Here is a 12,947-nt window from a genome sequence, read left to right on the forward strand (position 1 = left end):
ATTTTTTTTTTTAGTATAAGTCTGTTTCATGCATGGCTTATGAGACCGACATCATCTGGCCTGGTCTGGGCTAATATCTCCTCCTGACATGCTCCACTTTATTAAGCCCTAGCCTCGCTCTTTCCTGACTCAGAGCCTTTGCTACTGACATGGTCTCCTGAAATGCTCTTCAGGCTGACATGCACGCAGCTGTCGCCTTGTTGAAATTCAAGTCAATTTTCACCTGTTCAGAGGTCTTCTCTATCCCATTGACCTTCCAAGTCACTGCCTGCCATATCGTCCTGGTTTTAATTTTCTCATAATACTTATCAAGAGCTGAAATGATCTTGTTTATTCCGTTTCTCCAAAACATAAGCTCCACGAGAGGTAGGAAGTTCTCTTCTGTCTGAGACGCTACGGACAGGACTTTGAGCAGTGCGTTCAAATGTTATATAAGACTTACTACGCGCCTGATATCAAGCCCTGACATCAAAATAGGTCACAATCCAGCAGCCACTCACTGAATCTGTTTGTTTCAGGAAAACGGTGATTGTGATGCCCGTTACAACTGTCTGAACATAAGGGTATTGTGGCTCGTGACATCAGCGCAAACACAGAGTGGGGTCATGCAAGCCAGGGATTGGTCATTCGAAAACTTGGGTGGGGCCCAAGAGCTCTTGGCCCCGCCCCTGTCTCTGCCCCGTTCACGCATGCGCCGGGGCCGCAGCCTCGCCACCGCGCCATTTTGCCGGGGTTTGAATGTGAGGTGGAGTGGCGGCGGGAGTGGGTAGTGGCGGCTGCAGTCCGCGTCTGAGATTTTCTTCTCCGTTCCCGTATTCCCACAAGGTGAGGCCGGGGAGTCCACGGTTTGGCAGGGTGGCCTCTGAGAGCCCCGCTGGGAGAGGGGTGAGGCGCTCCCTGCGTTTCCGAGCGCTGGGGAGCAAGGACCGCGCCTTTGGGTGAGAGCGGAATGTGGGCCTGTGTGGCGGGCGGAGGCGTCGAGCGAGGTCTTTGCCTTCGTCCACCGGCCTTGCCTCACCTCGCGGTACCTCAGATGTCAGGCTCGGGCCCGGCAGCCCTCGGGCCTGTGGGTGGCGGGGGTAGCCGCGGCGCGGCCTAACGTGCCCCATCGCCCGCCCCTTCCCCTCCAGCGCCGCTCTGATTGGCCGCGCCGCCCCCGGTCATTCGGGAAGGCCGCCTCTCATTGGTCACGGCCGCGCGTCCGCTCTTTGGTCTCCCGGCCCTCCGCAACGTGAGCGGAGTGCGGCGTCGAGGCCTGTCGGCTGCAGGGCGGAGGATGCCGGCCGCCAGCTGACGGCTCCCTCCCTGGGCTCCCTTTCTTGAGGAGGCGGGGAAGCGTAACCTCCCTGTGCTTCAGCCTCCCCTGCTGTAATACGGGCATCGCGATCTCACTCTGCTGAGTCGTTTGTGCGGATTAAATTCTAGCCCAGGCACCTGCCCAGTAATACGGGGCGCCCTCCGTGAGGGAAACGCTGTGTGGGTTGGTGGCTCGGAGCGTGGGCCTCGGCTGGGGAACGCCTGGGTTCGCTCCAGCGGTAGCCTCTCCCCGGGAGAGTAACTCGGGGCTTTTCACGTCGTCTGTCCCAGCCTCCGTTTCCTTATCTGCAAAACGGAGTTGAAAACACAGCCTGCCTGGTAGAGCGGCTGCGAGGACCCACGGAGTTACGCGGCTTAGCAAGTCCCGCCTCAGGTGACCATTTGCCGGCCCCCAGCCCCGCTCCTGTTGAGCCCCAGACGCCGCACCGGCAGACCTGCCCGCCCTGAGGCGTTTCTGCCTGTGCCTGACGTTCCGGGATTTACCGACGTGAGGCCTTTGCGAGGCTGGCGCCCTGCCCCTCGGGCCTTCCTCCCCTGCGGCCTTCTTTGACCAGCCTCTCCCCGTCAGCTCTTCCTCACGTCACCCTCGTTTTATGTGCTTCATACCGTTGTGATCACTGAAGAGTCTACCTGCTTATTGTCTTTCTCAGCCGCCAAGGTGTGCACGTCAGGAGCGGGGGCCTCGCTGCCGCGTGCCGTGTTTACTGCTGTGTCCAGGTGGCCAGTGCTTGCCGCGTGGCAGGTGCCCGAGTCGTCGTGTGCCTTGGCGGCGCGGAGGGGGTTCTTTTACTGCTGGCTCTCACCAGTGCTCCTCTTCTCCTCCTTTCGGGCCCCTTTTTTTGTGTTCCCGTATTTTGCGTCATTCCTGGGATTCTTGATGGAGCCTCTCCTGTACCCGCGTCAGGCTCTCTGTCTTCCACGGTCTTCCATCGGTGTGCGGGGATTTGCTCTCCCCTTACGGTTACTTCTGATTTGCCCGTTGGGGTCTGAGACCGAGGGAAACCATTTTCTATGCAGAGTTCAATGGCTTTGAGAGCACTGCTCTGGTTTTGGAATTAATTTGTTCCCTTATTTATGTATTTTTCGTTGAATAACTTGACTGAGCAGCCAGTTAATCTCTGGAATGCAGTGAAGAAACAAATGGACAAGGTTCCTTCCCTTGGGTGGCTTGTGTGCTAGTGGGGGAGAGAAACAAGATTACAGATAAGTGAGTTAGATAATTTCGGACAGTGACAAGGGACGGGGTGGTGTGACCGATGAAGAAGGCTTCTCTGAGGAGGTGGCATTTGAGCTGAGACCAGTCATAGAAAGGGAGGGAACAGAGTATTCCCAGCAGAGGGAATAGAGTATTGTACAAGAGCTCAGGGACGGCACAAGCTTGGAATAATGGAGTATTTGAGGAAAGTCCAGCTTGCTAAGGTAGTGTTTGAAGAAGGGAGAGGTACCAGGGGCCAAATCACGTCAGGCTTTGCAGGCAACGTAAAGAGGTGTCTTCCTGTGATTAGAAAGCCGGGGGGGGGGGGGGTATGCTCATGGTGTATGTGCGCTGTGCGCCAGATAGTCTTCACACATTGGATCTCTTTCCCCAGTTGTAAGGCCTCAGGAATGGTTATGTAATGTGGAGAAAATAAGGAAAAGACACGTATCTTGGATTAGCTCATGTCACAGATGTCTGAAATGGCTGCGGAAAGCAAAGCTTTTATTCCAGAAATCTTCTATAACTGAGGGCCCGTGGGAAGAGGCTAGACTTAGGTCCAGCCATTTATTTAGATTCTGTCATTGATTTATTATGGTACATGGTGTGTGTGTGTGTGTGTGTGTGTGTGTGTGTGTGTGTAGTTCCAAAGATAACTGTGGAGAAAGTATCTCCGCTTATTTAAAGACAAAACAATGAATTTTCCATTTTTAGTTTGAGTATTTTAAAACCAATAACGCTTTTTACATTTATATATTGCTAATATTTTAAAGTGTCAAAGTTCTTCACCCTGGGCCAAATAGGATAACTTAGTTAGACCTTGATCTTGCTGATATATTGGGAATCCCTGTGGAGTATTCTCTAGAATTACCTGATTTGTTAAACTTTCCCAAATCAGGGCTAAGCTTACAATTTGGTTTTATAGACATTATCACTAGGGAGATATAAAAAGGGTTTGTTGACAAATAGTCCCTCATCTAACATTAAAATTCTACGATCTGTGTAGTATTTTAACTTTCAGGGATTGTAGCATGCATATTTATATAACACCATCCCACCATACACACACACTTTTTGTTCCCCACCTGCTTTTTAAACACTTTAAAATAGTTTTATTCTAGCTCCTCAACTTTGTCATTTTAGGGTTATTCTATCATTGTGGTCTTAGTTGTCTCCATCTCTTCCTGTTTGTCACAGTTTATACAATAAAGGTGAAGAATGATAGTGCTTTTGATGGAAAAATTAGTCAAGGGTATGTAGCTTTTGAAAATAGTACAACCAATATGTATAGTAGGTGCCCATTGTTGTTGTAAAGCTCTAGAAAGATTGCAGCAAAGAAAACACAAAGTCCCTACTCTTGGATATTCCAGTCTAGTGGTGGGAGAAGCACAGGAAACAAAGCAAATTTATATGCCTGACAAAATGTATTGGAAAAATAAGAGTAAGGGAATGGAGAGCAACTGGAGTGGGTGCTCTTTTTGAAAGGCCGGTCCAGGAAGGCATCTCTGAAGAGAGCTGACATTTTAAGAGACCTGAATGAAGTGAGCGGTGAGCCATGCAAAGCCCTGAGACAAAAGTATAAGCACTGATACATATGAACAGTAGTGCAGGACATTTCAGATTCACTTCTTTCTCAAAGTTACTGTGAATGAACAGAAATTAATTATGGCAGGCAAGTCAGTCATTTGTTTATCTGACAGATGTAACTGAGTTCCTTCATTCTGTTGGGACAGCTAATAGCTGATCCTCAAAGAGCAGTCTTCAGTTCAGACTGGGAATTTCTGTTCTCGCTGGCTGACTTGACAAACTGACTCATCCATTAGTTCATGCAACAAATGCTTACTGAATGTTTTTGTGCCAGGTAGTGTTGAAGGTCCTGAGCATATAGAGACGAAGACATACAAAGTCCCTGCCGTAAGGAGTTTACAGGTAAGTGGTAACAAGTCAAAGATATTTCAGATGAGGACTACAGTAATGCTATTAATAGTATAACAGGGATGAGGTAGGTAATAGGTGTGGAAGGCCCCTTTGAAGAGTTGATGGCTGACAGCTGAATGATCCTCCATATCAAATTAGAAGGAAAAACGGTATCACAGGCCAGGAGAACTGTCTTGGCCACTTCAAGGAACAGAAAGAAGGCTTTTGTAAAAGGCTGGAATGTAGTGTGAGGCAAGACAAGGAGAAGGTAGGAAATAAGATTGACAGGTACCAGGTTGCATGGGACTCTGCCGTGGTGAAAGAATTTGGATTCTTCTTACAAATAATTATGAGGGATCTGAGAGCTTTTGGTTGAGATATGTACAGTGCTGTAGGAGCATAATGCTGATTTATTGAGTGTATTTAAAAACTCAACAAAATAGATAATTAACCTCTGTAATTCTCCAAACACACACACAGTTTCTAACATGCTGCCTTGCATAAATCCCAAAAAGTAAATTTTCATATGGCAAAGAAAAACCAAGTGTTTTTTTCTCTCTCTCTTATGCATTGATGTAAATGATTTTGCTTGGAAGCATCAAACTTTCAAGATTTCAGAGTCAGATTTTCAATACAGGAAAAAAGAATGGGAAATGAATTGATTAAATCACTGCTTTTCAAAACATGTTCCATAATAAAGCGGCCAAGTAATGGGGAGAACTCTAGATTAAACAGTGTTAAACTGATAACTTAGTGTTGGTGTTCCTAAAACCTTTCAAGTAAATCTCTAAAAATGGGAGAGTATAATGTATAGTGTTTCCCAAACTTTGGACATAAAAACCAGAAAGGGTAGCCTCTTAATTGTGTGTATGTTTGAGTGGGATGTGATATTCATGCTCATGGAGTGGTTTGTCTTGGGTCAAAGGAAGTGGATAGGTAGGTGGGGATATCTGTTAAAGCAATCAGAATATTGAGTTCCCTTGTGATAAAAATTTTTCTAATTAAGGGAAGGGTGGTGCCAAGGAGAATACAGATAGTTTCAGATAGATTGTTCTTAGAAGGTGTGGCTTTGGTTTTGAAGTAGTACTCTGCACAAGCACAGCAATAGCTTATAGCCCATTTCTAGCTTTTTCTTTCTTTTTTATTTTTTTGTTTATTTATTTTTAGAGAGAGGGGAAAGGAGAAAGAGAGGGAGAGAAACATCACTGTGTGGCTGCCTCTCACTCGCGCCCCCAGCTGGGGTCCTGACATGCAGCCTAGTCATGTGCCCTGACTGGGAATCAAACCAGCGACACTTGGCTCGCAGGCCGACACTCAGTCCACTGAGCCACAGCAGCCAGAGCTTAGCTTTTTCTTTTTTTTAAGTGTGAGACGAAGGGTTATGGCTTTTTTGTTGTTGAGTCAGTCTTACTCAGAATCTCAAGGGTCATCTTTGACTTCTTCTCCCTAATGCCCATCTACCTGCTCCTTTGCACATTATCCTTTTTTATGGCTGTTATCAATGCTACCCACTCTTGTTCAGCCCTCTGTCATTATTTCTACCTGAGAGATTAACCTTAAGTAGTAGAAAGAGGGCAGACCCATAGTCAGACTGATTTGAATCTGGTCTTTATTAACTATGTATGACTTGGGTAAGTTAGTAAACCTCTCCAAGTTTTCTTCCTTGTGTGTGAAATGGTTATTATGGGAAGTAAGAAGCATATAAAACATCTAGCACTGTGCCTGGTCCATACATGTGACCTTCGCCCCATTTTTAAAAAGTGTCCAAACAGATCTTCTCTTGTTCTCTTCCTCATCTTCATTCTGCAAATCATTACCAATCCAAAGGTCCTATATTCCACTCTTAAGTTTTGACCCATTTCTTAAAAGAAAATTTCACTGGCTTCCTATTGTACATTAAATGATGATACTCTTAAGCTAAGTCTTGAGGAACCCATATGAACTGATCTCAGCCTCCCAAGTTCACTCTTCCCCAAAGGAGCTCTGAACTCTTTCTGTGTCTGTTACTTTGCTCACACCATTTCCTGCATGAGATGGGCCCTTGTTGAACTTTGCCTAACCAAATCTGTTTTTCAAGTTCAGCTCAATACTCAGCCTCTGAGAAGTCTTGCACCACTGAATACCCTCCTAGCAGTTACTTTGCTATTTGGTTCTTCTGGTGCTTCTACTCCAGGGAACATGTGCTTCAGAATTTTTACTACGGATTATACAACATCCGCTGTGCAGCTTAGGGTTGCACCCTGCAATCAAACACATTATTTCTTTTGTGAAAGAAATTTACGTACTAGGTGAGATAAAGACTAAATTAATAGCCTTGGGCAGTTCAGGCCAAGTTTAGCTGCCTGAAAGGAAAGAGCTTATAGGTCCATAGTTGGTATTTCAATTGGATCTTGTCTTCTAACTAGTCTGTAAGCTCCTTTGAGTCTCTGAATTTGATAACTTTCTGCTAGTACCTTAAATGTAATATATATAGTTAGTTGTAGGCTGTTAGAAGAATATGACGAGAATAAAAATCCCTGTATCCATCATGTAGACATTATTAACACCCTTTATATTTTGGGGTGAATTTTTAGTTTTTTCAGTACATTTTGGTATATGTAAAAAATGTTTTAAAATCCTCACCCGAGGATATGTTTATTGATTTTAGAAAAAGAGGAAGGTGGGGGGAGAGAGAGAAAAACATCGATGTGAAAGAGAAACATTGATCGGTTTCCTCCTGAACGCTTCCCGACTGGGCATCGAACCCACAGCCCAGGTATGTGCCCTGACCAGGGATTGAATCTGCAGCCTTTTGATGTACGGGACAATGCTCCAACTAACTGAGCCACCTGACCAGGCCTCATTTGGTATATGTAAAAAAAATATTTAACAGTTTGGATTGTGGTATACTTGACCTCTTTTCCACTTAGCTTTAATACATTGTACAAAAATTATTATGTATTTTTCTTTGTCATAGAGGCCCCAGAATTATTTGGTGACGGCTGCCCCCAAAAGGTTACATTTCTCCAAGTTTCCTAGGAGCTGTGTGGCTTTGTCCCTAAAAGCTGCCTATGGGGATCTAAGCAGAAGTGGGGTTTTTAAAAATAGCTTTATTGAGCTATAACTTACATGAATTCATCCATTTTAAGTATACTGTTTGGTGAGTGTTGCACGGTTGTATATTCGTTACCACAGTCCAATTTTAAAACACTTCTTTCACCCCAAAAAGTTCTCGCTTCACATTTAATTTTATTTATTTATTTATTTATTTATTTATTTATTTATTTGGTCAGTAATGGCACATTCTGTGCTTTATAGTTAAGATTTGTATATTTTAATAAGAAAGTTGCTTTTTATTAAGATATAATTGACATTAGTCTCAGGTGTACATAATGATCTATGTATATATGCAAATGGTTACCACAGTAGTTAGCATCCATCATCACACGTAATAACAGCTTTCTTATCAGAACTTTTAAGATTTTCTCTCTTAGCACTTTCAAATATATATTACACTATTATTAACTCTTGTCACCATGCTGTACATTACATCCCTGTGACTTTATAACTGGAAGTTTACCTTTTGATCCCCTTTAACCCATCTTTCCCCCTGCTATGTTCTCAGTCTATGAGTTAAGGTTTTTGTTATTTAAAAACCCCACAGATAAATGAGATCATAATTTTATTTCTCTTTAATGTATTGGGCTAGACAAAAAGTCAATTTTTCTGTAAAATAAAAGACATTTTTCATTTCATCAATAACTTTATTGATTTGGGTATTTTGAGTGTGTTGGCTGTCTCTCACTATTAGCTTCTAGTCGGTGGAGGCCAGGGGTGCTGCTAAATATCTTCACTGCATAAGACAGACCCACAGCAAAGAATTATTTGGCAAAAATATCAATAGTACCAAGAAACTTCACAGACCACTTTTTACACATTTCAGCAGTTACAGCACCTTCTCTATACACTACAGAAGGTTTTTTTGCTTTTCAGTTCTGTTTTTGCCTTTCTTGAAATAATAAAGCATAATACACTGAAAATGTATATATTCTATCTTTAATATTAAAATGGCTGCACAGAAATTCGCCAATTTTGATAAGTTTTTAAAAGACTACCAAGCACTACTAGAGGCACTGTATGGAAAAAATAACAGACTTTTTGACCAAGGCAATATTTCACTTACCAGTATTTCACTTAGCATAGTGCCCTCAAGGTCCATCCATGTTGTCAGGTGGCAGAATTGCCGTGTGTGTGTCTGAATAATATTCCATTGTGTATATATGCCACTTGGTTGGGGGGGGGGTTCCATTTATCTGTCAATTGATGTTTAGGTTACTTCCATGTCTTAGATATTTTTAATAATGCTGCAGCTCACATCGGGGGTGCAGATATCTTTTCGAGTTATTTATCCTTGGATAAATACCTTGAAGTAGAATTGCTGGATCTTGTGCTAGTCCTATTTTCAATTTTTTTGTCCTATTTTTAATTTTTTTGTGGAATCTTCATACTGTTTTCTGTAGTGGCTGCCCCAATTAACATTCCCACCAACAGTACACAAGGGTTCCCTTTTCTATACACCCTCACCAGCATTTGGTATTTCTTGTATTTTTTTAAAGATTTTATTTATTTTTAGAGAGAGGGGAAGGGAAGGAGAAAGAGGGAGAGAAACATCAGTGTGTGGTTGCCTCTTGCGCACCCCCAAGTAGGGACCTGGCCCGCAACCCAGGCATGTGTCTTGACTGAGATTTGAACCAGCAACCCTTTGGCTCATGGTTTTGATTTGCATTTCCCTGATGATCAGTGATGTTAATTAAATACCTCTTTGTGTACCTGTTGGCCATCTGTATGTCGTCTTTGGCATATGTCATATTCAGATCCTCTGCCCATTTTTAAACTGGATTGCCCCTCCTCCCCCGAGTTGTATGCATTCTTTATATATTTTTGGATAGTAGTAACCCCTTATCACGGAAGTCTCCAACCCCTGGGCCACAGACCAATACCAGTTTGTGGCCCTGTTAGGAACTGGCTGCACAGCAGGAGGTGAGCGGCCGGCAAGCTAGCAAAGCCTCACTTGCAGCACCTGAAGAACTCTACCTCCTGTCCCCTCCCCCTGACCCTCCAGGTCCATGGAAAAATTGTCTTTTCCATGAAACTGGTCCCTGTTGCCAAAAAGATTGGGACCACTACCTTATCAGAGACATGATTGGCAAATACTTCCATTTGGTAGACTGCCTTTTCATTTTGTTGAGGGATTCCTTTGTTGTGCAGAAACTTTTTAGTTTGATGTAGTCCCATTTGTATATTTTGCTTTGTTGCCTTTGCTTTTGGAGTAGGAAGTTACTTTTTAATCTCAATCACAGTTGTCATCTTCTTAACCCCAAAATTATCTCAGTTCAGATTCTCAACAGTAGTTTGGAGTCAATACTTGTGATGGAATGTTGTACACAAGGAATTTATCCCGTTTTTCCTTAATCTCAGAACTCTGTGGGATCCTTACTGCTTAAATTTTTAATTTCTGTGGCAGGCTTTAACAAAATTTCTAGTGAGTCTCTAACCCTTTGCTCTGTTTCATAGCATTAAAATTTTGATGACTGATGAATTCTTGAACTTGGTTCTTCTGTGCCTATCTTTTTGAAATCATGTTTTTTTTACTTCCCCTTTATCTCAAAATTATCTCACCGTAGTTCAGAAAAACACGCCCATCTTAGCTAAGAGTCGGGCTTATAACCCATGCCCAAATTTAACAAATGGATGACTTTCAGAGAGGAGTAGACTGATAATATAAAAGGATTTTAAATGCAAATTACTGCATCCCCATGTGACCAATTACCCAAACCTCATTTCTTGTTTTAGGTTTTATTGCAATGGAGCTCAGCGATGCAAATTTGCAGACGCTAACAGAATATTTAAAGAAAACTCTTGATCCTGACCCCGCTATCAGACGTCCAGGTAAAGAGAATAAATATTGTTTTGAAGTTGATTTATTCTTAAAGAACAGGTGAGGGAAACCTTTGAGCAATCTGCTGTTTGTAAATGTTAAAAAAATTACGCTTGGATTCTCAGACATAGTTTATTTTTCATTCTCTAGCCGGAAAGTGTGTGGTGGGATATTTTTGGTTTTGTTTTTTGAATAAAATAGCTTGCTTTTGGCCTTTTCTGGAATAAAAAGTGTTAGTATGTTTAGAATGCTTTGTCCCTTCATCTTTCTGACATTCCCCTCACCTGCCAGCTTTAGAGAGATAATAACTAAGAGCATAGAGATGCAAGTTAAGTGCCTAAAAAAGTGATTAAGTAAATGAAACCGGGCAGTCAGACACTGTCTCAATTTTTATGCTGGGTTTGAATTAATTAATATATTTTAAGACCTAGGGTTCCTCTTTTTCTCTCTTCCTCCTGAATATTGTATGACTAGTTTCCAATAGAAAATTAGTTCAAGTTAGAATTGCAAACTCAGGTGCCCACAGGAATCAGATGTGAAGGTAAATGAGGAAGGCAGGCCAAGTGAGGACTGGGAATATTCTGTGACGATATGCCTTGGTTAAGGGACAAATATTATTTGGAACTGGCTAACTTTGGGGGATTCAGACCAATTTTGCAAGAATATTTCCAGCTTTACTTGAAAAATAAGGCTTTTTATATGAAGTATAGGTGTCCTTATTTTAAATGATAACAACTAGTAACTTCAAACAATTTTGAAACATGCAAATCAAACTGAGTAGTCAGTTGATAATCCTTGATGTAAGCTGTATGAACCAGAAACACTCTTAATCTGCTTCTTCAGAATTTACTAATGGGCATGCTCACAAAGAGGATTTTGGAAGTGCCCCATAAAGACACAAATGAATGCTTATGTGGGTGTCATATTGGTGTTCTGTGTTATAAATAGAATTGTAAACATGTTCATGCATTCATGCTGTTCTAGAAAAGCCTTTGTGGTTTCCAAGAGGGGAAATTTGTAATCTTCCCATTAGTGGAAGAAGTAATGTGTTTTTGGATAAAGGAAAATTAATGGCTCTAATCTTAGACTTTCCCAGAAAGCCTCTGCCAACATTATCTATTAAAAATGGCCTTTGCTCATGTGGCTTCGTGGATTGATCACTGGCCTGCTAACCAAAGGGTCGCAGCTTCAATTCCCAGTCAGGGCACATGCCTGGGTTGTGAGCCAGGTCCCCTGTTGGGGGTGTGCAAGAGGCAACCACATGTTGATATTTCTCTCCCTCTCTTTCTCCTTCCCTTCCCCTCACTCTAAAAATAAATAAATAAAGTCTTTTAAAAAATGATTTTTAATAATTGTGTCTTTTGAGGTGAAGGTGCTATTGTATTATGAATCCAGGACAGAGTGTAGGAATAAACTGGTGTTTTGGAGAAGAGTTATGAACATAATATTTCTCAGGGATCGGTAGTAGACTGACTCAACATCCTTATAAAATGATCCGGAGGTGGCATTGGGTAGTGTAGCTTACAGATAACACTGTGCTCTGTGGGTTATTGAGATGTGACTTATAGATGAACTGGAAGACATTTTGAGACTCAGTATGTAGAAACATGTCATTATGAATATTCTGTGAGCAAGTGGAGGGAAGTGAACACAGAAAGGCATAGACTTAAACTCAAGAAGATTGCTTCCGGGATATTAATTACAGTTTATATGGGCTTTCTATATGGGCTTTCTCCCAAATCATGGATACAGTGTGTTGTCCTGTACACAATGCTGACCACTCAGGAAATAATAAAAGCCTGTTAGACTCATACAAAACCATGGCTGCTACTTAAAAACATGTTTCAGTTTATTTCTGATTTTTCAAGAAAGACATGGGAGACACAAAGCAGGGAAAGTTTGAGGATAGAAGTTAAACTCTTGGGACTCAATTGAGCAAGAAGAAAGGTGTTAAATCATATTATTGTAAGAAATAATAGATGTTAACAGCAGACCTTTGCAATAAGTATTGGATTCTTGGAATGGATGAGGCTTAAGATAGGCAAAATTAGAAGTGCTATAAACTTTCACTGTGTGATCAGTAAAGCATAAATATGTGAGTTAAAATATTTGTACACATTGATTGCTGGTATTAGAAATGTTTATTTCAAGAAGAAAACTGAAGTCCTGTATTGTCAAATAAGGACTAGACTAAAACTTTTCAGTGATGAAATAATTCTAGCTATGTGATCTTTGACAAGTTACTTAACCTCGGTGGCCTTGTCTTTAAAATAAGGATACTGTCACCTACTTCTCTTGAGTGGTAATGACAGTTTAATGCGATTATATATGTGGGAAAAGCACCAGACCCATATAGTTAATATATATTAACATGAATTAGCTCATTTAATCTTATTCACAGTGGTACTGTAAAAGAAATATTATACCATTACTGATAGTACTAATTGTTCTGAAACAAGACAGGGTGTATGACTTTTGCCGTAAAGTCAGTTAATCTCTCTGAGGAACATATTCTCCTTCAGGCCACTTTATAGGTTTGTGAGAATCAGGTGAGGTAAGTAATTTGAAAACTGAGGGCTTATGTAAATTTCATATAACATC

General features: G+C 41.9%; 1 protein-coding gene across 4 annotated transcripts in view; it reads left to right on the forward strand.

The window, feature by feature from the left end:
* The first annotated feature begins 701 nt into the window (after positions 1-701).
* Positions 702-12,947, forward strand: part of CSE1L (chromosome segregation 1 like) — a 38,871-nt gene continuing 26,625 nt past the window's right edge. The window contains exons 1-3 of one of the 4 annotated variants that reach the window (XM_090286535.1): positions 702-825; positions 4,374-4,441; positions 10,262-10,357. In XM_090286535.1, coding sequence (XP_090142661.1) covers positions 10,273-10,357 — 85 coding nt within the window. In that variant the 5' untranslated portion in view covers positions 702-825; positions 4,374-4,441; positions 10,262-10,272. Of the gene's footprint in view, positions 826-4,373; positions 4,442-7,094; positions 7,185-10,261; positions 10,358-12,947 lie in introns of those variants that run through there. The other 3 variants (XM_090286538.1, XM_090286537.1, XM_090286536.1) reach the window with 3 other exon arrangements.

Source organism: Furipterus horrens, unplaced genomic scaffold, assembly GCF_987537825.1.
Source record: "Furipterus horrens unplaced genomic scaffold, mFurHor1.1.pri manual_scaffold_8, whole genome shotgun sequence".
NCBI classification, from domain to species: Eukaryota; Metazoa; Chordata; class Mammalia; order Chiroptera; family Furipteridae; genus Furipterus; species Furipterus horrens.